At 48.9% G+C, this 27,917-nt stretch overlaps 2 protein-coding genes across 2 annotated transcripts in view; both read left to right on the top strand.

Annotated features, from left to right (window-relative positions):
- The window catches only part of pappaa (pregnancy-associated plasma protein A, pappalysin 1a), an 80,487-nt gene that overhangs the window by 34,149 nt on the left and 18,421 nt on the right, over positions 1-27,917 (top strand). The window contains exons 11-20 of the mRNA XM_077011456.1: positions 1,915-2,111; positions 14,297-14,404; positions 14,796-14,931; positions 15,154-15,367; positions 18,455-18,623; positions 24,686-24,869; positions 25,819-26,020; positions 26,304-26,502; positions 27,052-27,199; positions 27,715-27,830. Coding sequence (XP_076867571.1) covers positions 1,915-2,111; positions 14,297-14,404; positions 14,796-14,931; positions 15,154-15,367; positions 18,455-18,623; positions 24,686-24,869; positions 25,819-26,020; positions 26,304-26,502; positions 27,052-27,199; positions 27,715-27,830 — 1,673 coding nt within the window. The remainder of the gene's footprint in view (positions 1-1,914; positions 2,112-14,296; positions 14,405-14,795; positions 14,932-15,153; positions 15,368-18,454; positions 18,624-24,685; positions 24,870-25,818; positions 26,021-26,303; positions 26,503-27,051; positions 27,200-27,714; positions 27,831-27,917) is intronic.
- LOC143518330 (uncharacterized) lies at positions 5,645-10,818 on the top strand. The gene is given in 5 exon segments (XM_077010767.1): positions 5,645-6,545; positions 6,705-7,407; positions 7,529-7,683; positions 8,941-9,062; positions 10,642-10,818. Coding segments are annotated over 5 exon segments (2,058 nt in total).

The raw sequence follows: 27,917 nt of genomic DNA on the forward strand, positions 1-27,917 counted from the left end.
ATACCAGAGCTGTGCAGCTTAGTCTGCTAATCTGGTTGGAGTCCAGGCTGTTACATACTTAGCGAAGCCTGCTGTGGAGTCTTTCTCCCAACACCTTCATGGAGAACAGCACAGGATAAGAGACAGAGAAGGGCTATGTGGTGTGTGTGTGTGTGTGTGTGTGTGTGTGTGTGTGTGTGTGTGTGTGCCCCCTTCTGCAGCCCCTCGTTTCAACATCGACAGAGCCAGACTGAAGGAAGCAGTGGAATTTGTGTTGAGGCCAGCTTGGCACGCCATCCCCCCACCCCCCCCATTACTGGAACCCCTGACTCTCAGAGAGAGAGAGAGAGAGAGAGAGAGAGAGAGAGAGAGAGAGAGAGAGAGAGAGGAGAGAGAGAGATACAGAGAGAGAGAGCCATACAGGGAGAGAGAGACAGACAGACAGAGAGAGAGAGGCATACAGAGAGAGAGAGACAGACAGAGAGAGAGAGGAAAAGAAAGAGAGAGACAGAGAGAGAGATACAGAGAGAGACGGACAGAGAGAGACAGAGAGAGAGAGTGTTGGGGATGTAAGAGGGAGGGCAAAACAGAAGAAGACTTCAAGTGAGGAAGAGTGAGGGAGAGGATGGAGTGAGTGAGTGCGAGGGAACTGGGGGAGAGGGAGAATAAGAGACAGTAGAGGTGTGTGTGTGTGTGTGTGTGTGTGTATGTGTGTGTGTGTGTGTGTGTGTGTGTGTGTGTGTGTGTGTGTGTGTGTGTGTGTGTCAGACAGTGTAGGAAGCGTGATGGAGACTGATCTGAGTGTAGTCTCCAGCTACAATGTCTGGAAAACTCATCTGTCCCTCTTGGACTTTGTCTTTATAGTTTTTTGCAGATCTTGTTCTGTTGTCCTTCTCTCAGCGTCTCTCTCTCTCCTCATCTCTCTCTCCATACATTTCTCTCTAAATAAAGATGACAGATTTTTAATCTGACAAATTCATCAGATCCCGTTTCTTTGTGAATCCCTCTTTCCTGCGTTGGCCGTCGCTGGGGAAACCTACCTTTATTTCTGCATCCCTCTCTTTTTTGGGGCCTGAAACCAAGCCTCGCGTGGCCAGAAACATCTCAGGAGGGCGCTGGGACTAGGATCCAGACGCTCTCTGCTTCCACTCTGTCTCTTCTCTAAAGACAGAGAAGCCCCACATCAGAAAGACATCGCTCCTCTGTAAAAGGCACCTGCTGCTGTATCTGGCAGGACAGCGCCTCCACCTCCTCCTAAGACACCCCTGCCTCCCCCAACCTCCTCCCACCTCCTCCCACCTCCCCCTCCGTGGCCTGGTGTGTCACTGGGTTCAGATTCCTGTCACTGCCTGGTCCTGTGCTGGAGCCTAGAAAACTCTGAGGCCAGCAGTTTCTCTGGCACATCGCTCTGGTTCTGAGGGCTGCGGCTCTCACTGGAGTGGCGTTGAAAGTGGCGTTGGAGAAGTGGAAGCTGCATCATTTGGGTCACAGTCGAGTCCCCGGCTCACCGGGTCCCTCGGATCTAGTCAGCACAGGTTGTTCCGGAATGGGCTTAGGGCTACGTCGTCTGTAGCGTCTAATTTCAGCGCAGCTTTCTTCTGGTCAGTTACAGCAGTTACAGATGCCCTAAAATGCAGAACAGATAAATCCACAAAACAGAGAGACAGAGGGAGAGATTGGGAGAGAGAGAGAGAGAGAGAGAGAGAGAGAGAGAGAGAGAGGGGGGGGGGGGGGGGACGGATTTCTTCCTTTCTCAGACTTATCAACTTATATCATCAAAGTGAAATCATTTCATATATATATATATATATATATATATAGATTTTATTCTTATTTGTATATTCTGAGATGTGTTATTATTACATATATTCTAGAATTACTCTATGTGACACGTGAACTTTCTCTCCTCTCTCACACACACACACTCTCACACAGACGAACCCAGCATGTGCTACTACTACGACGGCGACGGAGTGTGTGAGGACTTTGAGCGGGAGACCAGCGTGAAGGACTGTGGCCTCTACACTCCGAGTGGCTTCCTGGACCAGTGGGCCACCTCTGTGGAGGCTTCTCACGAGGAGAGGCTGTACTGCCCAGCAGAAGTTGCCGCGGGTTACCCGGCCGTCACTAAGGTGGGTTCCCTACACACCGTGAGTCATTGTGCGATGATCCTCCCGCTGACACACACGGGATGATCAGCCTTCGTAGTCATGGACGCCTAAGAGTAGCTGAAACACTTCGGGCCGAGGAAACGGTGACTACGACACGTATCGTGAAAGCCTTTTTTTCATTTTAATTTTTTTATTTATGATCACATGCTGGAAAATGCAATAAACCAGTGCTGGAAATGTCTTATTTCTTTTCACACAGATTTACTGTTGGGTTTTTTTTTTTATTTTAATTGAAGTGTCTTATGAAAACTGAGTTCCAAATCATAACCGAGGAAAATCATACTGGTTTTCCTGCTATTTTCAACAGCGGTCATTGAGATTTACAGTAAGCTTCATATATCCTATATCCTGTTTGTCAACCTTTGGATTATTCATTATGGGAAAAGCTAAACCATTATCTATAAGTCAGTGGCAGTCAAATGTCTTTAAGTGCACTGATGTCGCAGGGTTCGTTTGCAAGCTTTCTGCGTGCGGGGGCAGGATGAAAAACACACTGCATTATGGGACATCGATGACGTGTTCTTCATCAAAGAGGCAGACAAGTGTTTGAAAGAGCACTTCACCCCCCTCTGGGAGGAGGCAGAGCTCTTATGGAATGCATTCCTAAAGGATTTACCCCTGTGAAGAGGACACAGTCCAGCAGGTCAAGTAGACAGATCTTATCTGTGGGTGAATTCCGAGTGCAATGAAGGACACACACACACACACACACACACACACACACACACACACTCACACACACACACTCACACACACACATTCACACACACACACACACACACACACACACACACACACACACACACACACTCACACACACACACACACACACACACACACACACACACACACACACACACACACACACACACTGGAGCGATGTGTACTCATATCTGCAGACTCACACTATCATGAATGTCTTGCAGTTCTGCGTTTGTTGTGCTCTAGGACGTCACTGGTCTTGGCCAGAACATGGCGTAAACGTACACTTTAATCTCCCAAGAGGCAGGCTAAAACAGGCCATGCATGGTCTCCGTCCTGCATCAGATTAGAAGAACGATCCGGTCATCGTTGCATTCGTTTTTATTTGGACTATCGTCTCTCTTTCACGTTCCATACGTTCCATTCCTGTAATTGCTTCTTGTTATCTTCGTCAAATCTCCCAACATCAAACAGCAGCGGTGTGATACATGATGCTGGCTGTTTTTAAGGGCTTGTTTCCTCGCTTGTCATGTGTGTTTCGCCGGCTTCCTCCCGTGGTTGACGACTCCGTTGCCACCGCGTGGGGATGTGGCGCTTGGCAACAGGGCACTTATTTTTCGGGTAACTCTGGCTCGGTTCAAAGCCGAGCTTCCGCACACCGCTTGCCGGCCATTCACCCACCTAAACCCCCCCAGTGTGGAGGACACTACAGCTGTCTCCCAAAATTACACTCCGACCCGGGTGACGCCATGCGCGGTGACCTGGCCCTTCCAGCTGAGGCGGGCCCAGCCGGGGAGGAGCCCAGGGCCCAGAAGGCTCCGGGACGGGGGACATGCGACTGTGAGGGCCACTGGAGTGGGACACTTGCGGCTTTGAGTCGCGCTCTTCCTCACATCAGATGACAGATGTCTGTGTTTATTTCACGCTAACAGCATCTGATATGCCAGACCTGCCCTTCCCTGCACTCTTGTCAGCATAAATGACACACACACACACACACACACACACACACACACACACACACACACACACACACACACACACACACACACACACACACACACACACAGTGTCATCCCTGCCGAGTCATCTATGTGTTTTCCATCACTGGGATAAATGCTACACTTCCCTTAAACAGAGTGCATACTTTATAGTGCACACATTTCAGGGTCTTGGGAGGTTTTTCACCTTCTTTATCGTGACATTTGAGGTCAACCAACCAGCTGTCATTTAACAGAGAAGAGTGCATTCGTAGTCAGGTGTACCTATAGGCCACCTGGAGTAATTCCTGCCCCTCCGTGCTTTAGTGCCCACCCTAAGTCAGCTGATGGGGCAGAAATGCACACGTGTAGCAAACCCGGCCCTCCGAGCTCCCCATCAACTTCTGAGAGCCTATTCAATGTAATTATGTACTCACCTGGCTTTGAGATTGCATATCAATGGCATATCTCATCTTCGTCAATCAGAGATACAGTGTGTACAGAAGTACTTGTGTGGTAAACACGGCCCTGCCCTGCCTTGCCCTGTCTGGATCTTTTGATCATGCCCAGATCATCCAGGTGAAGACCCATCTCCCCGACGCATGTTTCCTGATGTTTTGTGGCTGTTGTTGTTGATGTTTTCTTACTTTAGTGCTCATGTTCCCACCTTCAGAAGGTCCTGGGCCAGGTCTGGTCCTTCATAGGCCCCATAGGGAGCTACATAGGGAGTGGATAACGATCAGCCCGGATACATGAAAGCGATCCGTGGAGGCAGGAGTGGAGAAAGGAGAGGAGAAAGGAGAGGGAGGGTAATTGTGTCTGTGTGGAAGGTGCTGCTAGCTATCTGAAGAACACTCAGCCTTTTAGGTCAAAGGAACAGATTTTCATTCTTCTCAAAGGCACATGTGAGAACACATGCCCTCACACACACAGACACACACGCGCGCGCAGACGCACACGAATCGAAACCTTCTCCATCCGACAGTTTAAAGACCATGTGTGCATGTATCTCATGAGCAGAAGGAACAGGATGTCTTTGCTGCTCCTTTCTCCTCTCTCTGTGTGGGCTGGGTAGAAATGTTCTTGGCAGGGCTCGTCTGGAGCACCCCAACCAGCAGCCTGCCCGGTTTGACATGCTTGTCGTCTAGACCCGCTCCTCCGAGCGCGGCCGAACGTTAAACCGTTCCCTCGGCAGCAGGTCGGTGTCGCCGGCAGCAGTCTGGCGCGGATCCTGCTGCGCTCCGGCGCTTTTCCGTGGCCGAGGACGTGTCCCGAACGGATGAATCAGCGAGGAAGCGTCTGGTGGTTCGGAGGACGCCGCTCGTCTGCGGCGGTTCCCAGGCCATGAGCGAGTCATCTCGCCGGATATGAAAATATACGGATGAACACCATGTGGAACGGGAGGGCTCCCCGCCTTCCCCAGAACAGAGGCGGATCTTCCCATCCACTGGGTAGTTTAACTGCCTGAGTGAGTTTTATATGAGCCTTCTGTGTTTTTGTGTTTGACACTGTGTTCCCTCACACACAAACACACACAGACAGGCACACAGATGCTTGGACAGACACACACTCACACACACACATCCATGCACAGACACAAACACACGCACACTCATACACGCACACAATCTTTTTTTTCTGTACTCCTATCTCATGTTATTACATTTACTAGAATATCAGGTCTTAATTTAACAATGTCGTTAAGCAAGCTAATGTTTTTCATATGCAAATCACATTGATATAAATGGCGTAGTATAAAGGTATGCCATAAAGTTCAGTCATTCCTTCTATTTTGACTTGGCTAAGTTGCAGATGAGCACCAGCAGTGACTCACCAACAGTGACCAGCAGTGACTCGTCCACAGTGACCATCAGTGACTCACCCACAGTGACCAGCAGTGACTCGTCCACAGTGACCAGCAGTGACTCGCCCACAGTGACCAACAGTGACTCACCCACAGTGACCAGCAGTGACTCACCCACAGTGACCAGCAGTGACTCACCCACAGTGACCAGCAGTGACTCGTCCACAGTGACCAACAGTGACTCACCCACAGTGACTAGCAGTGACTCGTCCACAGTGACTAGCAGTGACTCGTCCACAGTGACCAACAGTGACTCGTCCACAGTGACCAGCAGTGACTTGTCCACAGTGACCAACATTGACATGTCCACAGTGTCCAGCAGTGACTCAGCTACAATCACCAACAGTGACTTGTCCACAGTGACCAGCGGTGACTCGTCCACAGTGACCAACAGTGACTCACCCACAGTGACCAGCAGTGACTCACCCACAGTGACCAGCAGTGACTCATCCACAGTGACCAGCAGTGACTCGTCCACAGTGACCAACAGTGACTTACCCACAGTGACCAGCAGTGACTCGTCCACAGTGACCAACAGTGACTCACCCACAGTGACTAGCAGAGACTCGTCCACAGTGACCAACAGTGACTCGTCCACAGTGACCAGCAGTGACTCGTCCACAGTGACCAGCAGTGACTCGTCCACAGTGACCAGCAGTGACTCGTCCACAGTGACCAGCAGTGACTCACCCACAGTGACCAGCAGTGACTTGTCCACAGTGACCAACATTGACATGTCCACAGTGTCCAGCAGTGACTCAGCTACAATCACCAACAGTGACTTGTCCACAGTGACCAGCGGTGACTCGTCCACAGTGACCAACAGTGACTCACCCACAGTGACCAGCAGTGACTTACCCACAGTGTACAGCAGTGACTCGCCCACAGTGTCCAGCAGTGACTTACCCACAGTGTACAGCAGTGACTCGTCCACAGTGACCAACAGTGACTCACCCACAGTGACCAGCAGTGACTCACCCACAGTAACCAGCAGTGACACACCCACAGTGACCAGCAGTAACTCGTCCACAGTGACCAACAGTGACTCACCCACAGTGACCAGCAGTGACTCGTCCACAGTGACCAGCAGTGACTCACCCACAGTGACCAGCAGTGACTCACCCACAGTGACCAACAGTGACTCACCCACAGTGACTAGTAGTGACTCGTCCACAGTGACCAACAGTGACTCGTCCACAGTGACCAGCAGTGACTAACCCACAGTGTCCAGCAGTGACTCGTCCACAGTGACCAGCAGTGACTCGTCCACAGTGACCAGCAGTGACTCACCCACAGTGACCAGCAGTGACTCACCCACAGTGACCAGCAGTGACTTGTCCACAGTGACCAACATTGACATGTCCACAGTGTCCAGCAGTGACTCAGCTACAATCACCAACAGTGACTTGTCCACAGTGACCAGCGGTGACTCGTCCACAGTGACCAACAGTGACTCACCCACAGTGACCAGCAGTGACTTACCCACAGTGTACAGCAGTGACTCGCCCACAGTGTCCAGCAGTGACTCGTCCACAGTGACCAGCAGTGACTTGTCCACAGTGACCAGCAGTGAATCAGCTACAATCACCAGCTGTGAATCAGCTACAATCACCAGCAGTGACTTGTCCATAGTGACCAACAGTGACTCGCCCACAGTGACCAGCGGTGACTCGCCCACAGTGACCAACAGTGATTCGCCCACAGTGACCAAGTGACTCGCCCACAGTGACCAACAGTGACTCGCCCACAGTGACCAACAGTGACTCACCCACAGTGACCAGCAGTGACTCACCCACAGTGACCAGCAGTGACTCACCCACAGTGTCCAGCAGTGACTCGTCCACAGTGACCAACAGTGACTCGCCCACAGTGACCAACAGTGACTCGCCCACAGTGACCAGCAGTGACTCAGCTACAATCACCAGCAGTGACTCAGCTACAATCACCAGCAGTGACTTGGCACAGCCCCCAGCTGTTCCTCACCCACGTAATATTGAAAATGTCTTGTCCAGAAGATGTCTTGTCCAAGCAAAAGACACCAGTATTCAATCAGGATTTACTTGAATGATTTTGCATAACATTCCACTGGTTACGAGACTGACTTGAAACCCAAATGAGAGCCAGTTGTACAGTAGTCTAAGGGGCGTCTTTCCTGGTTATTCATCATTTCTTTCTAGAGTCCAACAGACTTTGAAACTAGGCTGCTGCCAGTGGTTAAGTTGGTGACATCGTACGGTGGATGATATCGAGGTGTAGTGGTGTTGACGGAAATAGCTTTGCAAGCTTTGGGAAATTAATCACCCAGAAGCCTGCAACACTGACATCCTGATTTATGGTTCATGTCACACTGATGCCACAGGAACTGCTCAGCTACAGGTTTTGTTTGTACTTTGACTCTGCAATCCTGATTATCAGTATTGTGGGGAGATGATGTAATTTTTTGCCATTGTTTTGAGGGGACCATCTTCCGAGTTCTATCGCATTCCAGTTTTTTAGAGTAGCATTCATTGCATGAAGTCAGCTTAAGCAATTCTGAAATTTGACACCCAATTTATAACATTCTAAGTGAAAATTATTTAAGTGTAAAGTAACATATACATTCCACACACACTGTTTATTATCTATGGCCAGTTGCTGGTGTTGAATTTTTAGTATTTTGTATCCTTTTGCTGGAGGGGTCCATGCTAATGACATTTTTTTTACATAATCAGATACTAAAATGACTAGTGAGTCAGAGTAATTGAGGCTTATCTCTTTCCTAAATAGACATGTTTGCTAGTCTGCTGTATCTGCTGATCCTCATACTGTGAGGTTAATGGAGGCAACCTCACATCCTGCACCTGCCTGAGCTGGGATGCAGTAATCAACACGTGGCGCTCTGGCCGTGGGAGGAGGGTGGTGGCGGGTGGGGGTCCTGTCTGGGCGTCACGTCTGATGCAGCGCTGACGCAAGCCCCACAACCCCCACGCCCATAGGGGGCGCTGTGGGGTGACGGCACTTCCAAACCCCTGCTCCCTGCTATGCTGTTCTCAGCACGTGGCTGCTCCACCAGTCCAGCGCCGGGGGCACTTGGGGTTGCATTAGTAACACACCATTTCATTGCAAGGTCACTTTCAGATAATGGCTTTCAGCTATGCTTGTGTGTGTGTGTGTGTGTGTGTGTGTGTGTGTGTGTGTGTGTGTGTGTGTGTGGATTAGCATTGCGGGCTATAGCTTCTGCAGGCTCTGTGCTGTTTGTGCACAGATCCGCTGCCTTTGCTAAAGTGGGTTGCATGTGAGCCTGATGTCCCAGGATCACGGAGGAAAGGTGAGGAAGGCACCAAGCAGTCCCGCCCGTCCAGCCCGTCCCGCCCGTCCCGCTCCCCAGTCAGGACTGAACATGCACAGATTCCATCATGTGGCCCAGGGTGTTCAGAGGCAATCAAGGGATTGTTTTGTTGAGTGGCTAATCTTCATCCCTCCCTCCTGTTATTGAAACCCAAAAGGCTGACGCATGATAAAAGCTACATTATGCTAATTAGCCACGTCCATCGTATTGCTACATGTTTGTATTGTGATGTGCCTTGCAAGCAATTAAAGCTCATTAGTGAACACATGGTTCAAAATTAGCCTGCATAATTTTGCTAAAAGCTATTTATTCTTAGATTATGTGAATAGTATGATTTACTCATATTTACTCATTTGTGGCATGAATATTGTGAGGATGCTCACATCAAAATGTTATGATTGGTTAGTGGGCTCATTTGCATATTATAGCCTGGTGCAATATCAGTATAGCTAAAACCAGTATGAAATTATTATGACTATTTGACTGTGCAGTGCTCCAACAAGCTGGTGCGGATTCTGAATAACGTTTCATTTTCAAGCATTTTTGAGTTTCATAGTGAGCGTAACATAGCACAGCTAATGGAAACAAATGTTGCATATTCCAGGCTATCTGCTCTGCCCAACAGCCTTACCCGACGGCAGGTTTCCTGTACTACCGAACATCACACTTTCACAGTCCTGCTGCACTTCAGAAGCTAACATACAAACCCGCTCCTCCACCCAGACGAGCCCACAGTAAGAGGCAGAAAATGAAACAGTGACTCTGCCATACCACCAGGGCCTCTCCTGTTTCAATTATCATTAAAAGAACCATCTGGTTTTCCCATAAGAGACTGGACTCGAAGGCAACCTCGATTTACGCGGTTGGCTGTTAACACGTCGGGGGTTTTCTGGCAAACCATGACCAGCGGTTCTGGGAGGACATAACAAGAGCCCCATTGATACGTCGCGGAGGCGGTTCACAGACGGATCGCTGCCGGGATGCCGTCGGGCCGTCTGCGCACCTGCGCACCTGCGAACCAGACGTCCGGCCCGGACTCGCTTTATCGCCAAGCTGCGTGAGCCCGGGTCGGTGACAGGTGAGCGGAGACGGCCGCGACGTGACATGCTGGGGGTCACGTGCGGGCACGTCTGGTCGAGCCGGGCCCTGGATTGCTCGGTGGTGAACCGGGGGGGGGGGGGGGGGGGGGGGGGGGGAGGGTTTTCGATTTGTCTGCTTGCCGTCGTGGTTGAGGTTTTTCGAGAGGACATTACCTCACGCGGCAAGCTCTGCGCAGGGTTTCTCGCACGTCAAGATGGCGAGTCAAAGCTCGCTCAGGTCTCCCCGCAAATGTCTCACAGATGTGGGGCTTGCTGGAAAGCCCTCTTCCTGTTTGTCTCAGCCTGTGCAGGAAAAACAAATCACAGTTTATCCAATGTGCGCCGGGAAAATAAACGAATTTGCTAGTGTATGTCAAACCAAGAATGTCCACTGCCTGGGAGATGCCTGATTCTGTGGGGAAAGTGAGGCAAAAGGAGAACGTTGTGGCTCTTAAGGCAGAAGGAGCAAACCCAGGAGAGATGGCACTTGGGCACTCTGTAGGTACTGTGTAGGGCACCCACCCGGAACATTCAGTAGGCAGCCACATCCCCAGAGACTAATGAGTCTGTTCATCAAAATGAGACCAACAATTTTGCTGCTGTCAGCATTAATGTGACGGTTACTTCCCTCAGTAGCACCATGCAGAACCTGATGCAGGACCTGGTGCAGGACCTGGTGCAGGACCAGTCTGAGGTGGTGCTGGCTCATCAGTAGATGCCCAGAATGTCGTGGTATCTGTTGATTGCTGGTGAGAGTTCATATGTACTGAACATGTACTGAACCAGCCCCTGTTTGGTTACTTTGTTTCTGCTGGTCCTGCTCCAGTGGCAGTGCTTACTCCTGAATCAGTTCTTCCTGAATCAGCATTTTCAGCAGTTTGCAGAAAATCGGCCATTTTTTTATTCCTCTACAATGGTCCTGGACAGTGTGTGCACTGTGAGAGTGCTGGAATGATTCCATCCTGTGAGGGTCCTACACTGTGTGTGCACTGTGAGAGTCCTGGACTGTTTGCACCCTGTTAGGGTCCTACACCGTGTGCACTGTAAGGGTTCTGGACCGAGTCCATCCTGTTACGGCCCTACGCTGTGCACTGCGAGCATCCGGGACTGTGTGCACCCTGTTAGGGTCCTACACCGTGTGTGCACTGCGAGAGTCCTGGACTGTGTGCACCCTGTTAGGGTCCTACACCGTGTGTGCACTGCGAGAGTCCTGGACTGTGTGCACCCTGTTAGGGTCCTACACCGTGTGTGCACTGCGAGAGTCCTGGACTGTGTGCACCCTGTTAGGGTCCTACACCGTGTGCACTGCGAGAGTCCTGGACTGTTTGCACCCTGTTAGGGTCCTACACCGTGTGTGCACTGTGAGAGTCCTGGACTGTGTGCACCCTGTTAGGGTCCTACACCGTGTGCACTGTAAGGGTCCTGGACTGTTTGCACCCTGTGACTCACCTGGCTCAGTCGTCCCAACTAGCTCCCACTGTGAGTGTCCTGGACTATGTGTGCACTGTGACTCACCTCTCTCAGCCCCCCCATCGCTGCTCCTGTTGTCTTCGCTGGCCGCTGTATTAAGCCCCACTAAAGGAAGTCATCATGGATCCACACGGCTGCTTCTCTGCTGGTATTTTTCCCACCTCGTGCTCGTTTCCTCCCATGATTCTTCTGCAGATGATCGTGAGAACTTCGCTCCCCTCTGGGTGGTGTGCACCATTGTGGAGGAAGCTGGTATATCTCATTTAGCGAGCTGTGGAGATGGGAAGCTGGGAAGACAAGTGGCTGTGCTGGAGACTGGGAGTGAAGGAGTTCACGCAGCTGCGCAGGGAGAATGCCCGGGCCCGGAGAGGAGCCGCCTTTCACTCGCTTTTATCAAAGTGGTACTTCACCACCAAATTTGGGGTCTGCAGACAAGAGGGTCGTGTTTTTGCGTGTGTTGGTCTGCGCCGGGTGGGTGGTGGTGATGGCGGCGAGGGACGGCGTGTGTGTGTGTGTGTGTGTGTGTGTGTGTTGTGGGGGTTGCGGAACTGTGTGGAAACCCTCCCTCTCAAACTTCACAGCTGGTCTGAATTACGTCTTGGAAGCAATTGTCAGGCCATCCCAGGCAGACTTTGTTTTCAGGAGTGAACGCTGGAGGATATTTGCTTATAATTAACTTCAAAACATCCAGTTGCGTGCAGGGGGCCTCGGTGTGCATGTGCAAAGTTTGCGCAGTGTTGGCTAACGGCTGCGAGAGGCTGCAGCAAAAACGACTCTGGCGACATTGTGAAATAAAAAAGCCTGAAATCCTGTGGTGGGCCCTTGATGTGCGGCCGGGACAAGTTCAACAGACCTGGAACATCTTTGGATTTTTCAGCAACTCCTGTCAAGTTTTTTTCTGCATTTATAATCCATGCTTGTATTGCATAATGAATTTAGGTTTGGCGCTGCGCTCTGTGACCCTGTGCCACCGCGACCCCGTGCCACCGTGACCTCGTGACCCCGTGCCACTATAATCGAGCCCTATAGCGTGATTGCGTTTGGCGGCTCTCTGAGTCCTCGGTCTGAGCGCGGCGAGTCTCAACAAGCTCGGGAACATTTAGCGTGCTGTTTCTCCCACCTCCTTCCCTACTTTACTACCTCACATTCTTGCAACTTGTGGTTTCTGACGATTTATTGTACATCATTTGTTTTATTGGTTTATTTTCCCCCCGTGCGTAGCTTGTGTTAGACCTGGCTTTGGCGGCTGTGTTGTGGTTTAGCAGTGATGTCATGGGGCTGGAATGCTGTCCATGGGGATGCTTCCTCTCTGCGCTCCCCCCCCCCGGGGTGGGGGGGTGTCTCACGGTGTCTGGATGTATTTATTCTCCCTAACAACCAAATCAAAATAATGATGACTCCATTCGCAGGCGGTTGTACAGTGGGAGACAGATCAATTATATAACAGCAATTTGGGAAGGTGCTGGTGGTCGTGGTGGTGGTATGAAGGCATTTAAGGGGTTTATGAGTTCAGTTCAAGCTTGTGCAGGGTATTTGTTTTCAAGCTGTGAATAACGTGCCGTTGCCACAAGGTTACGCCAGTGGAAAAAGGGTGCGTTGGAGTCACCGAGGGCGAGTCCTCGCATTCCACCTTGTGTCAACCTTCAGACATCTCACCTGTGGAACATCTCTACATCAGTCAAATCATCAGATCTGTGAGGCAGATATCAATGGTTTTATCAGGGAGGCTTGCACCGGAGCTCAGGTTACTCGTGTCCAGTTGCGCTGAATCAGTGGAAAGGGCACAACAAAAGGTCCTCGTGTGCTGTCATGGAACATGGAGGTTTGTGTCCTGCCTTCATCACTGGAAAAAATGAACCCAAAAAAACAGAAAAACAACAACAAAGAACCGTATAACCGATCCGTTGTTTTTTTTTTTCCGCAAAGTTGTTCAATGATCCTATCTTAACCTCAAAATACAGATTCAGTCTATGATAGTGCTAGGTCAGCCCTCGTGTAACACACAGACTCATGTGCAGTGTATGCTTGGAATCGCACTTCCGTGAAACACTTCCACGAGACACTGAGACACCTCAGTGACCTCTCCATGACCATCTTGGAGCTTGCGTGGCTGTCGGAAGTTGTTTGGCCAGGTGGCAGCATTTCCTGACTGGAGCTTTAGCACATGACTGCAAGCGAATGTGATGGGAAAATAAATGTGTGAGTGACTGCCTGTGTAATTTATAATGTATTTAAGGTATACTTTAAAAATAAATATGTATATAACGTATGTGTGAATGAACATAAAGAAGAAGCAGTCCGAAAAGACTGTGGAAGGTGAGAGTTGAGAGTAGTTACAGGGATTATGAGTCTACATCTGGTTCATTTGGTCCCAAGGTTTACATTTATCAAAATAATAGTTGACAAGGTGATGGTGGGGGGGTCAGGAATTATTATTGTGGTTTTTGAGGGCAGATCAAAAGCTTTTCAGGTCATGTACTGCTAGGCTGTCTCCTGCGTAACACTCAATATAAGATAGTAATTGAGTAAGCTATGATAAGTTCCTTTGCATCTCCTAGGTGACAATTCATGGGAGGAGCTAACCACCGGCTTCCTTTTCCAGAGAATTACGTCAGAGTCGAACCTCGACAGACAAGACCTCCTGGCTGATAAGCACTTCTGTTGGAAGTTCTGCTAAAAGCGCTTTAAACTTGCTGTTTTCCTTCCCTCTTCCAACCCCACAGACGTGTCTGTCCAAGGTGTTCGACCTGTCGGACGGCGTTTCCCAGTACGCTTGGTTTCCCTGTCGCGAAGCCCCTCCGAAGATCTGGTACCCCCAGTACTGGCTGAAGGTGAGCAGGACTTGCATTGCTCTCTCCCTTCACCTTTTATCTTTCGGTCAGTAATGTTAGTAATGTTAGTAATGTTAGTAATGTTAGTAACGCTGGCAATGAATCAAAGATGTAGAGAACCCAGATGTGTGAGAACTCAGTTGCGTGGGACACAGTCCCGATAGCATCGTATCACTTCCAATTTTACATCCAACAGCTTGGAAAAGTCAACCAGTTGTAAATGTACTTCGTGGGGAAAGACTTGATGCTGTTTACCAGCAGCTACAAATGGAGAGTCAGCTCCTCTGAAATCTTCTGGATCCCTCAGTTCCTGCGACCTGCATATGTTCTTAACGTACCTCTAACCAGCTAAGATCCGCGTAACGGCCCACTGTGACATGTCCTCTTGCAGGCCTACTTCTATCACCCCATGGTAGCTGCTGCAGTCATTGTGCACCTGGCTGCCGACGGAACCAGCTTCCTGGATCAGACCCAGTGCAACATCACTGTGCACTTGGTAGACACCAAGGAGAAGATGCACAGTCTAGGTGTGTGAAGAATTACAAGTGTGGATGATTCAAATGTTTAGATTGATATGAGTGTCGAAGCGAGATTCTTGTCCCTGCCTTAGCAGGACAGACTTTTCTAAAGATGCAGAATATATGAACCATTGTGTTTGATATGCATAATTTTTTGGACTTTATGACCCTAATTCATAGTTTCTGAGTACAGCCTTGCTTAAATGAACAAGACCCCGCCTCCCCCTGCAGGTGATTGGCGGTTGAGCTGTCGGACCAACCCCCTGGTGATCCCTGTGAGTCATGACCTGAGCGTAGCCTTCTACCACACCAAGGCCATCCTCCTGACCTTCCGCTCCGAACTGGTGGCCATCTCGGGCGTGGGCCTGCGTTCCTTCCAGTTCTTCGACCCCATCACCATCAGCGGCTGTCAGAGCAACGAGATCTACAACCCAATGGGTCAGAGGTAAGCTACGGTGTGGGCGTCAGTGGCCACGCAAGGCCGGTTTCCCAGAGACACAGGGTACAGGGACCTGGAGCTGCAGTTCCGAACAGACGTTTTAAGTGTCCTAAGAATGTGTCCTTCACCACGGGCTTTTTAGTCTTTTAACAGTGTGTAATTAATGTCATACATATGTCTCCCTCACAAAAGGGTTATATGGACACAGACAAATCAGCATCGTGCCTGGACTCACTTATCTTGGAGTTCTGAACTGGTAAAAGGCTGAAAGGAATATATCCATATCAATTAGCCATTTCACTTTCTCAAAGCCTGAATTGAGATTGACCAATAACCCTAGCTCCAGTGCTTTCTGGGAGCAATGTGATCTTTTAAATGAAAACATTTTGTGTTCAGCTAAAGCGGCTGTATTATTCCATCTTGTTCATTGAGGCCTGGGTGATTGCCATACCAGCCTATAAATTACACGGCTATAGTAATCTGCAAATGCTGGAAAGGGCCACTTCTTATATTGACAACAATGATTTGCATCAGAGTGCTTTATACCACTATGGGGCTGCTCAGTGTCACACTTGTAATGTGCATTCACACACACACACACACACACACACACACACACACACACACACACACACACACACACACACACACACAACCCAAATATGATCCATGCTCCTGATACTCCTGGTCTTCTGGCCTTTGTGTTTGACGTGGTGTTCGGAGGCAGCCGATGACTTGTAGCTGTCAGCGGCGTGTTTCCCGTAATGCCCGTACCTCTGTTGAGCCCCTCATCTGCAATTCCCGGTGCTGTTAATAACAAGGGTCATTATTGTGACCACCTTTAATCCCCGCCCCCTTTTTCCACCATTCCAGGCCTTTTAAACAAAAGCCCTGGCGTTCCCCTGCATATTTGGATGTGGTGGTGGAATGTGTTTTGTTCATTCCTCCCATGGTCTTTGTGCGCCAGCCCGGGCTTTGCAGGAGTCCTGCTGGAAGGAAGATGGAGGAGCCGGTGCCGACCGCAAGTTTAGATACTAAAGTTTGCAGTTCAGTGCGTGAACACTGGTACCTTTAAAAAAGGACGCTACCCCCATTAAATCTTTCCTCTGAAGCAAGTTCAGGTTTCAGAGGACAGACAGTTACGAACAATTGCAAACTTCAAACTACAAAAATTATGGTCGCTTGATTGATGGGTTGATTTTGACTGTTGTATTTCTTGTATGCTTTGTGTCGTATTTGTTATCGAAGACGGTTGTGCGTGTAATCAGATGCTGAGTAACATGAAAACAAACCAGGGAGTTCTCGGTCTTGGCAGAAGTCACAGTGCAAGATTTATTGACATTGTGTATCACTGCTGCTGCGAGGAAACAGTTGTGCGTGTAATCAAATACCTGTAGCCCACGACATGTTCGTCAGAGCACATTTTTCTCCCACAGCTAACGTGAAACCTTTCGACGGTTTTGAAAAGCTAGATACAGATATTTTTATTTCTGCCAGATGAAACCTTATGTGTGGGTGAAATCTTAAACCCTCACTTCGGCCCATTATTGGCTTCTGGGTTTGGGAAAGTGACCCCCTCTCAAACGCCCTCCAGGTCTGCCACCATACCACTTGGTCAGCTAAAAACTCAAAACTGCTGCCTCAGCATACCAGTTTTAAGTTGTTTTTTTTTTTTTTTTTTTTTTCCTCTGACTTCTTTTTTTTTTTTTTTTTTTTTTTTAATGAGCGCTTAGCATTTAGCCCTGGCAGACACATGAATCGCAGTATGCAAACTGTGAACGGAGTTAAAACTTGACAACAACAGCGCGACAATTCGAGGCCCGGCTCCAGTTCTTGCCGTTGTTGTCACGTTGTTAGAGGCGTGGCTGGAGACGGCTGCGTGCTCAAAGTGAAGGAAATAAAATATCCGGGGTGCAACGCTCATAAAGTTGAGATATTGGGTTGTCATTTATTTTAATAGTCTATTGATTCATTAAAAAGAGCTTTCTTTCTCTCTCTTCTCTCTCTTGTTCTCTCTCTCTCTCTCTCTCTCTCTATATATATATATATATATATATATATAGAGAGAGAGAGAGAGAGAGAGATGTGTGTGTGTGTGTGTGTTATATATATATATATATATATATATATATATATATATATATATATATATAATATCATCCCCTCTGTCTGTAACCCAATCCCCCTCTTCCTCTGTCTTGCTCTTTCTCCATGCTGATTCAATCAAGGCACAGCCATGTGTTAATGATCCAACAGCTGACTGATGTGCTGATTGATTTCCTTTATTTGTCTGTGCCTGGCCGGAGTGGGAAGGGGCGTGTTCGCTGGTGCTGTTATGTGTGCCCGCCTGGTCTGGACACGCCGTCTCCCCCTGCGTTCCACTTTTAATGCGGCACACGAGAAGCCTGCTTTGACCTCTAGACCAGGACAGAGCAGAATGCCGTGTAGCTGTCCCAGCTTCAGAGCGCTGTCTCCTGCAGGTCTTCCTCGCAGGCACTCCCTGATTGGCCCTAAAGGCCTCGTTTAGGACACAGCTTAGAGTGGAGCTTCTGGTCTGCTGCTGCCGTGCTCCGAGCTGAGCTCCATCTCCTGATACACCGCTTCCACTGTGGTGGTGGTGGTGGTGGTGGTGGTGGTGTCGGAGGCACTCATTTGTTTAGCTCCAGTCGTGGGAAGAGTGGGCCAAGCATATCCTATTTATACTGCAGCTACCCTCCCCATGGCTTTGTTGCCAGAGTAATGAAGATTAATGTCAGGATGACCGCGGTGTGCGCGTCTCGCCGGAGTTGAATGTGACATGTACTGTTCCACTGTTAGTCCCCAGAGCTGTCTGGGGGATGACGTAGTGCAGTTTGTGTGCGACAGCCACTAAGCAGCCCTTCTCTCTCTCTCTCTCTCTCCCTCCCTCTCTCTCTCTCTCCCTACCTCTCTCTCTCTCTCTCCCTCTCTCTCTCTCCCTACCTCTCTCACTGTCTCCCCATCTCTGTCATTTCTTTCTCTCCTCTTTCTTTCTATGTATCCCTCCCTTACTCACTCTCTCTCTCTCGCTCTCTCTCTCTCTCTCTGTCTCTCTCTATCCCCCCCTCCCCCCAGTTGTGTTCATTACTCCTGCGAGGCCATTGACTGCCAGGAACCGAAGGTCCGCAATGCAGAGCTGAGGTGTAGCGGTGGTGGCTACTTCAATGGGGCTCGCTGCACCGTCACATGCAACAGCGGCTATGTGCTACAGATCCACCGGGACGATGACCTCATCAAGAGCCAGGTACGCACACAGCAGAGAAGTAGGTGGAGGGAGGGAGGGAGAGTGTGTATCTGTGTGTGTGTGTGTGTGTGTGTGTGTGTGTGTGTGTGTGTGTGTGTGTCTGTGAGAGAGAGAGAGAGAGAGAGAGAGAGAGAAGGGGATGGAGATAGAGAGAGAGAGAGCGATAGAGAGGGGCAGAGGAATACAGATAAATAGAGAGAAAGAAAAAATGAGACTGAGAGATAGACACATGGAAAGGGAGAGGGAGAGAAGTATCTTATTTCCATCCCCAGTCTGCCTATAGTCTGATTCAAAGTGGCCCCTAAGAAACCTACAAAAAGAATTGCCTAGATAAAACAGCCAGAGAGAAAGAGAGTTAAAGGCAGAAAGAGAGAGAGAGAGAGAGAGAGAGAGAGAGAGAGAGAGAGAGAGAGAGAGAGAGAGAGAGAGAGAGAGAGAGAGAGAGAGAACACATGAGCTTGTGCATTCCTGCTGGCCCCTTTTGCCAAGAGCCCTTAGGTTCTGGGCTGCCATTAGCATTACGGAACAGCACCTCGACGGCACTTTGCATGTGTGGAGGACGTGCATGTGGAAGTGATTACCAGTGGCCCTCCCAGTGTTGTTCTCCCCCACACACCCCCACCGCACTTACCCCCACCCGGACTGCACCCCCAAAAACCCATACTCACCACCCACACCCCTGCCACACCCACCCAATGTTAAATAATGGGGTCAGACATAAACAGAGTTGAAAGCTTGTCAAGGACAGTCCGTGTCAGGTTCTAAAATCAAAAACCCCAATCACAGATGGGGTCTGTTCCTGAGTGACCCCATCTGTGATTGCAGAGTGTACTACTAATAATATATAATATAAATATTATGAAAATTAATAATGCATTGTATGTGAGAGGGCTTTATTGTTGGCTTTGAGTGCCACTCTGCAGGATACTTGTCAGGGTCACAGTCCCCATGGAAAAACAAGACGTGATACCTCTGCATACTGTGTGTGTGTTTACATTTTTTGCATGTTTACATGTGTGTGTGTGCGTGTGTGTTTGTGCTTTTGTATGTGTGAGTGCAACATCAGCATGGAAAGGATGAAAGAGGAGACTGATGTCAAACTGCATCTTGTCTCGTTTCATTAGAAGAATCGCTTGTGTCAAACGGGCTTCCAGGAACTCCTTTAGATCATCCTATCTCCAAAACCATCTGTTCTCTGCACTTGTTTGTGTGTGTGTGTGTGTGTGTGTGTGTGTGTGTGTGTGTGTGTGTGTGTGTGTGTGAAAGAGAGTGAGCGAGAGCGTGAGTGCACTGTTGTTTTGATTTTCTCTGTGTAAACCCTTTTCTCAGATGTTTGATGGATAACCGGTGTGGGAAACACGCTAATGCCCCTTTCCCCTGGACATGCAAATCTCCAGCGCTGCGTTTGGGAGATTAGTCTGCCCGTCGGCCAGAGTTGCCCCCGTGCTCCCCACCATGGAGCAAATAATCAATTATTTGGGCAACAGCTTGGGAGCTCTGAGCGAGGCGTCTTACCGCAGCGCGAGCATAAACAACTTTCTCCTGTTTGCTTCCAGTGGGAGGAGCATGTGATCTGCGGAGATGCTTTTTACCCCACAGATGAGGCTGTGACACAAGAGAGCACAGGACGCGATCGGGCCGGCCTCTGCCATTGGCCGACATGGGGCCGGCCTCCGCCATTGGCCAACATGGCTCGCGTCTGTGCTCTTTTATAAGAGCGTGGTGCCTCCTGATTTTGTATTTAGGGCAGGGGGAACCGTTGACCACTGAACAGCGGACATGATGCAGACCCACACCTGGGTTTTACAGACAGAATGTCAACCCGTGTAAAGAAGCGCAGACGTCAAACGCCACGCCTGGCCCACGTCTGGGCTGCGTCCTGATGCCGATGTCCCACGGCTACATCCACTTTCGTATCGATAGTCTATATCATGTTGCCGTATTGATAAAGGCCGCATGTGGCCGCGCTTACTGACATGTAAGCGGAGATGACGGTCGCCGTCAGCCATGTAACACGGTACTTCAGGACAGACGTAAGGAACGGGAGAACGAGACTGTTCTGAGTTGAACATTGTGCGGGGGTTTTGCACAGTAAACACGCGGATGTCTGGGTTGAATTAGACGCAGTACCCGGCACAGGAGACCAGAAAGTCTTAACTGTAAATAGAAGGAAAAAAAAGGAGAGATGGGAGGAAACTCCTTTCGCACAACTGCTGTCTTCTCAACGGGAGTGCCTTTTCTCTCACTCCACCTCCAGCTGGACGTTAACTGCCGGTATCCTGGTGTTTTATGTGTTTGTTATAGGCTTTTTTGTTTGTTTGTATGCACGCATGCACGTGTGCGTGTGTGTGTGTGTGTCTCTCTGTGCGCACACTTGCATTGATTCACATACATTAACCGGTGTCTAATGCTTTTTGCAATGGAATGCAGTATTCACCACGTAACAGTCATCAGTTAGATCCACTAAACTGTCAGTGACTGTGGTTTCCAGCCACTAACCCCACAGGAAACCCCCAGCAGAAACCCAATCTCCCAGTGAAGGAGGCCTGGTTGGACCATACTGATGAGGGCCATACAGGCCCAGATATGGGAAGAGGTTTCATGTAATGCCTGCTGATCAGCCATGAAGCAACTTGAGACCAAGAACAAACAACACACACACACACACACACACACACACACACACACACACACACCCCTAAAGGCATATTCTGAAGTAATAGTCTAGAATGAGTGATGTAGTTATATAGATTAAGGTGCTGCATATTCTGTAGGTAGACACACCAGCATTAGTGTGTGTTTGTCTGTGTGTGTGTGTGTGTGTGTGTGTGCGTGTGTGCGTGTGTTTGCCTGTGTGTGACTGCATTTGTGGTTCTCATCGAACCAATCAATCATACAGGAGACTTGGTCTTCTCAAGTCTTCTCAGACATATAGACTGCTCAACCAGGCATGGACATATCAGTTCCCAAAGTATAAGAGTGTCTGTTTACCACCTGTATTGAAGACATATGCCGTTTTTTTCAGACACAAATGCAAAAATAACTGCATTAAGTCTGAACAACATGATATTGTTTTGATGTGTCGAGAAATAGAAACAAGATGAGACGGAGCCGCACGGAAAGACGTGTGGATTTGTGCGTCCATAACTTTAACAAAGTGCAGCTTTCATGACGCAGACCCAAGCCATACATAAAAAGGTGGATTTGTTCAGATTGAGCATTAACATGATATTTTTTAAGATCGTAAATGCCATCAAAACATTTTGGCCTCCTTAGGATTTTAGATCTGCCTGAGTTGTTGCCTAGAAGGGTTGCTGGACACATAAATAGTTATACTTGTCTGTCTTTCTCCTTGTGCTGGGGTCCCTATGCACTTTTCCATATGAAACTGTGCTGGGCATTATGGTGTGCTCAGGCAGACAGCACCACTGCACAGCAGAAGGGGCTGTAAGCAGTCACTCTCCCTCCTCACATGGGTAGAAGAAAACTATTACAACATTTTTGAGGCTGGTGTAGTCGAGGTTTCACCTAAACAACAGATAAAATCTGCTCTCCATCTTTGCTCCTTTCAAACAGGCTGTTCTCATCTGTAGCGGGCGGGAAGCCTCGTGGAGAAACGGCGTGTTTAATTCGAGCCTCTGCAGTGTCTCAACTCCCTCCATGTCATAACGCCGGAGCAGAGCTCCAGTCATAAAAAAAAGGTCCCGTTACAAAAGCAATTACCAACGAGTTAAAGAATGGCCTTTCTAGAAAAAAGAATAAATAAATAAGAAAAAAAACGACAAAAATGTATGAGAGGAATAAGAAGGTATCCTGCAGTCTTCCAAAACGATGAAAATGGTGAATTATGGGAGCTTGGCTGAATATATGTTTCCTTTGATATCTTTCTTGGATGCTATTAGTCCAGTGAGGCTATCGGATATTCTCATATTGTTCTCTGACTGAAACCATATTTGTGCAGAGCCTATACTCAGACTGCTGTGGGCTTAATCTTCATGAGCCAACGTTATACTCAACATAACTCGAAGCCTGTAGCACATAAAAGTTAGCATTCCACCACCTGGTGAGGGGATGACTGTGTTGTACGTGTTAATTACTGGCAACAGAACATGAATTTGAAACAGCGAAGTTTTACTTTATTGCTAATTAAAGGAATTCTCTTGAACACGGGGCCATTAATTCTACGAGATACGTAAAGTTTGAGCAAATAAGGAGCGTAGAGCAGATCAGAACATCAAATGGAAGATTGGAAGGCCTCCTGTAGTTATCCTACTTTATTGCAGCATTTTCTGTTGCTGCTTGACTTTACTTTGAATAGGAACTGTTCACTCCTCGTTGTCAGCCAAGGTTATTGTTGGAGTCAGACTCCTTTAAACGGTCGCTCTATCCATAGTGTAACAAAATGAACCTTTTAGGGTATTGAAGCAAATAAAATGTCAGGATTTGTCCAAGGCAGTGTGATAAAGGTGTTAAAAATTAAAGGCTTTGCTAAAAAGGAATTTGATTTGTTTTTTTGCTGATGAGCACATACAACAGTATTTACAGTATGTAAAATGTACTCTGGGGGACATAGACCATATGGAGGACCTCCATGTGAGGGAGGCAGACCTCCATGTGGAGGATACAGACCTCCATGTGGGAGACACAGGCCTCCATGTGGGAGACACAGGCCTCCATGTGGGAGACACAGGCCTCCATGTGAGGGAGGCAGACCTCCATGTGGGAGACACAGGCCTCCATGTGGGAGACACAGGCCTCCATGTGGGAGACACAGACCTCCATGTGGGAGACACAGGCCTCCATGTGGGAGACACAGACCTCCATGTGGGAGACACAGACCTCCATGTGGGAGACACAGGCCTCCATGTGGGAGACACAGGCCTCCATGTGGGAGACACAGGCCTCCATGTGGGAGACACAGACCTCCATGTGGGAGACACAGACCTCCATGTGAGAGACACAGGCCTCCATGCACCAGAGTGAACTACTACAGCATCTCATAGTTAACTTTTTTATTGTTATTATTTAAACACTGAGCATGAATTACTGAAGATAAGCTGTGAGAATTCTAAAAGGTTTTGGCAACAAGGTAAAGCCGAGAGAAGAGTTATGAAGATGAACAACCCCTCTCAGAAGTGAAGGCCTCCTAAGACGATTCTCACTTAGTGAGCAGATGTCAAGTCCGTTCAGGGCATTTTGGGAATATCAGTGTGACGGCGAGACACTGGAAGCCAACATTCTTTCTTACTGGTATCCAAACCGCGAACTGATTTGCTTAGATCAGAAACAGCATATCATGTCTGGGGTTTGGATGGGAACGGACACTGGCATAATAGCCAGCTGTAACAGATATACCCCATTAAACATATATCACATAAAAAGATTCTCCGTTTGATGTTTAATCAACTACTGGCTTTGGACATTCTTGAAGTGTTTAGCATGTAATCCAGTAGCTGACTGATCCAGATGTTACTATATTTATTTACCTATTGATTGATTTTTAAAAAATGCAACTTACAATGTTCTCATCATAAATACAAAGAAGAAAAAAAGAATTAAAGACATATCAGTCTTTTTTAAAGGCTAATGTTTTTCCTGCCTGTGTGTCCTAAGCTGGTGTGTTTGGCTGCTCTGGCACTATTGTGTTGGGATAAACATTCTTCATAGTCCCTAGTCACTTCTGAAGATCTTCCATAGGACTGCAGTCCTGTGTTGATCCAATGCTCATGTTTTTTTGTGTTTATTTGTTTTTGTTTATTAGATATTCAGATATCTGTTTGGCTCAGATTTGAGGAGCACACTTACTTAAACTTAACATGACAGGTTTGTACGTTGTCCCTGTCCATGGGTTCCGTCATTGGTGCTGGTTTAACCTGTCTGTAGTTTTCACTAATTTGTCTTCAACTGAGATTTCAATGTAGCACTCGAGTTTCAGTGGGGTAACACGCTATATTCTGTAACAAGATCATCGTTCGTGACGTTGCCAGCTGTCCTTACCATGCTGAGATCTCTGCAGCTCTTCCTGAGTGTGTAGTGATACGCGCTGTCTCGCCCGTCTGCAGTCCGGATCCATGGTCACCATCACCTGCACGGATGGAAAGTGGAACAAGCAGGTGTCGTGCGAGCCGGTGGACTGCGGCCTGCCCGACAAGTACCACGTCCACCCTGCCAGCTTCCACTTCCCTGAGGGCACCACCTACGGCAAGAGGTGCACCTTCCAGTGTAGGGAGCCAGCTCAGCTAGTGGGTGAGAGTGAGGCCCGCCTCATTTACACACACACACACACACACACACACACACACACACACACGCACACACACAAACGCATGCATGCACACACACATACACACACACACAAACACACGCACACACACACAAACACACACACACACAAGTGCGTGCGCATGCATACACACATGCAAACTCATGCGCATGCACATGCACACACTAGCACGCGCACACACACACACACACACGCACGTGCTGAACATTTTGGGTCTCGTTTGTATTTTCATCCTGTAGCTCTCTTTTAAACCCTCACACACACACACACCAACACGCTGACACACGCATACACACACTCTGACACACACATATACAAACATGCTAGGTGTGCTTGCGTTTGCACACACACACACACACACACACACACACACACGCATGCATGCACACACACAAATAAATGCTTAAACACATGCAAGCACACTAACATGCCCACAAAAACACACACTCTCACACACAGAAACACACACACACACTGCTCAGCTACTGCGGAGCAAATTGCAGTTGAAGGGAATACGTCACCTAATTGGCACACGGAGAGCTGATGCTAGTGGGGACTCACCAGTGTGATTCATTTACAGAGCTGCCAAACGGTCACCACTACCTTCAGTGCATTATGCTATGCTAAAAGCTCTTTCCAGTGTTGATTTAATAATTGTCTCACTTAGCATTCGTAACATGTTCACATGTTCAGGGATTTACTTCACTGTGTAAGTAACAGTATAATTACTTATGGGAATCTATCTGAATTAAATCTTTTTAATGTAGTCCAGCCAATTTTGTTGTACACTTCATTTCCCCTTGAATGCTCACTACTGAAAACTGAGTACTGAACAGCAATACTGAGTACTGATGACCGGTGACCACAACGCACTGCGTTACAGGCGTTTCTCTCTGCTGCCCCCCCCCCCAGGAACGAACAACACGCTGACGTGTATGGAGGACGGGCTGTGGTCCTTCCCCGAGGCCCTGTGTGAGCTGCGCTGTCCGGCCCCGCCACCCGTGCCCAACGCCGAGCTCCAGACCCTGCGCTGCACGCAGGCGGGCCTCAAAGTGGGCTCGCTCTGCAAGTACAAGTGCAAGCCCGGCTACCACGTGGCCAACAAGCCCAAGAGGTGCTGCTCCCCTCCCCATCCCGCCCACGCGCCCGCCACACCCTTCATTTAGCGCCGCTGACCCCAGTGCAGATCAATGGCTCAGGGTTTCACTGCGATATATATATATATCCATAGCTTATCAGTTGGAGGAGTTCTAATACGGTCCCAGACAGGGTCATGATGGCATTTCTACAAAAACATCTTGGTGTTTGTGTTTTGCATGACGTACGTTTTGCAAAGTTTACGGCGCTTTCCGGGTTTTAAACCAATCGTCTCTCTCTCTCTCTCTCTCTCTCTGAAGGCGGGCCTTTAAGAGGCAGTGCACAGAGGACGGCCGTTGGCTGGAGGGATCGTGCGAGCCCGTCACTTGTCCGGAACCGCCGCCGGTCTTCCACGGCATGTACCAGTGCACGGACGGCTTCCGCTTCGACAGCACGTGCTGGCTCCAGTGCCACGGGCCGGCCAACCGCACAGCCAGACCGCCCGTCCCCTGCAAGCAGGTCCGCCCTCATCCCGCACAAAAGCCCCGCCCCCAAGCTCCGCCCTCTCTCTCTCTGCCTGTCTGTCTGTCCACTCGCATGTCCATCTGTTTTGTTTTAAATGAGCTGTAGTTTCAGAACCTGGAACCGCGCCGTGATTCGTTCTGCAAATGTCCTCAACACTTGCGCACATGCACACACACACACACACACACACACACACACACACACGCCCAGCGCGCACACACTCAGACGCACGCCGTCAGTCCAGTCCCGCCAGCACGCTGCGATGTTTCGTTATGTCATTGCAGTCACAGAGGTTTTGCAGCATGTCACAAACATAATCGAGCGATCCCCCAGATGTAACCCTGAACGTTTGGCACCAGAACAATCCAGTGTGATCCAATTAAACCTCATCCCCAAGTGCACAGCATTACGTTTTTGTAGAAGCATAATAAATTATGCATAGTGCCTTGATCTGTCCTTTAACCGGACACTGTGTTGAAAGCGGTGTCACGTGAGGTCCCACGTGACATTTCACATGTTTCTGGCACTCTTCCGTCCCCTTAGGGCCCTCACACCAACGTGATCCGCTGCAGGAAGGACGGGAACTGGACCGGAACCTTCCGGATCTGTCCTCAGCTGAAGGGCCAGTGCTCTCTACCTCAGAACCTGCACCCCAGCATCCGGGTCGTCTGCAAGAAGGGATATGCCATAGGTGGGTCTGCTATCCCCCACACTGCTTCAGGTTCAGACTGTGGTAAAATAACATCCACTGAAAGATTGGGCGTACGCGCACACACACACACACACACACACACACACACACACACACACACACACACACACACAGGTTCTAGGTCAGATCCATGAACTATCTATCAGATTAAGATTAAATGTTATTTCTGGTTTTAGGCTAAAATGTTGAATTTCCAGGGTGAAATTCCCACAAAATGTTATTTAATAGTTTATAGTCTGCTTGGAAAAGCAGCTTGAGGGATGAGCTCACTGGTGGACTCATCGTCTGTCAGTGCTGTCATTGTCCAGGATGGAGTCATTGGGCCGTAACCCATTCCCCCTTGTTTGGATTATGCAAGTTAAATAAGGAGTGACCATTAAAATGATTGACTGGACAAACTACAAATGATGCATTTGATAGTTTTTTTGACTTTTGCATTTTCTCTCAATGTCCCCGTCTCTGTCTCTGTTTCCCTCTTTATCACACACACATAGGATCAGAGTGTGAGGTTTCATGCCGGGACATGAACAATGATGTGGTCATCCTCCCTGACAACATGACAGCTAGCAGTTTTCTGGAGCACCACTGGATCAACCCGCCCAAAGTCATGGTGTGTTTTCTCCTGTCGCCCGGGACAACACACACAAACACACACGCGCACCCGTAGACTGTCTATCGGTCTCTCACATATATGCTG

Source organism: Brachyhypopomus gauderio, chromosome 7 (assembly GCF_052324685.1).
Source record: "Brachyhypopomus gauderio isolate BG-103 chromosome 7, BGAUD_0.2, whole genome shotgun sequence".
Classification (NCBI taxonomy): domain Eukaryota; kingdom Metazoa; phylum Chordata; class Actinopteri; order Gymnotiformes; family Hypopomidae; genus Brachyhypopomus; species Brachyhypopomus gauderio.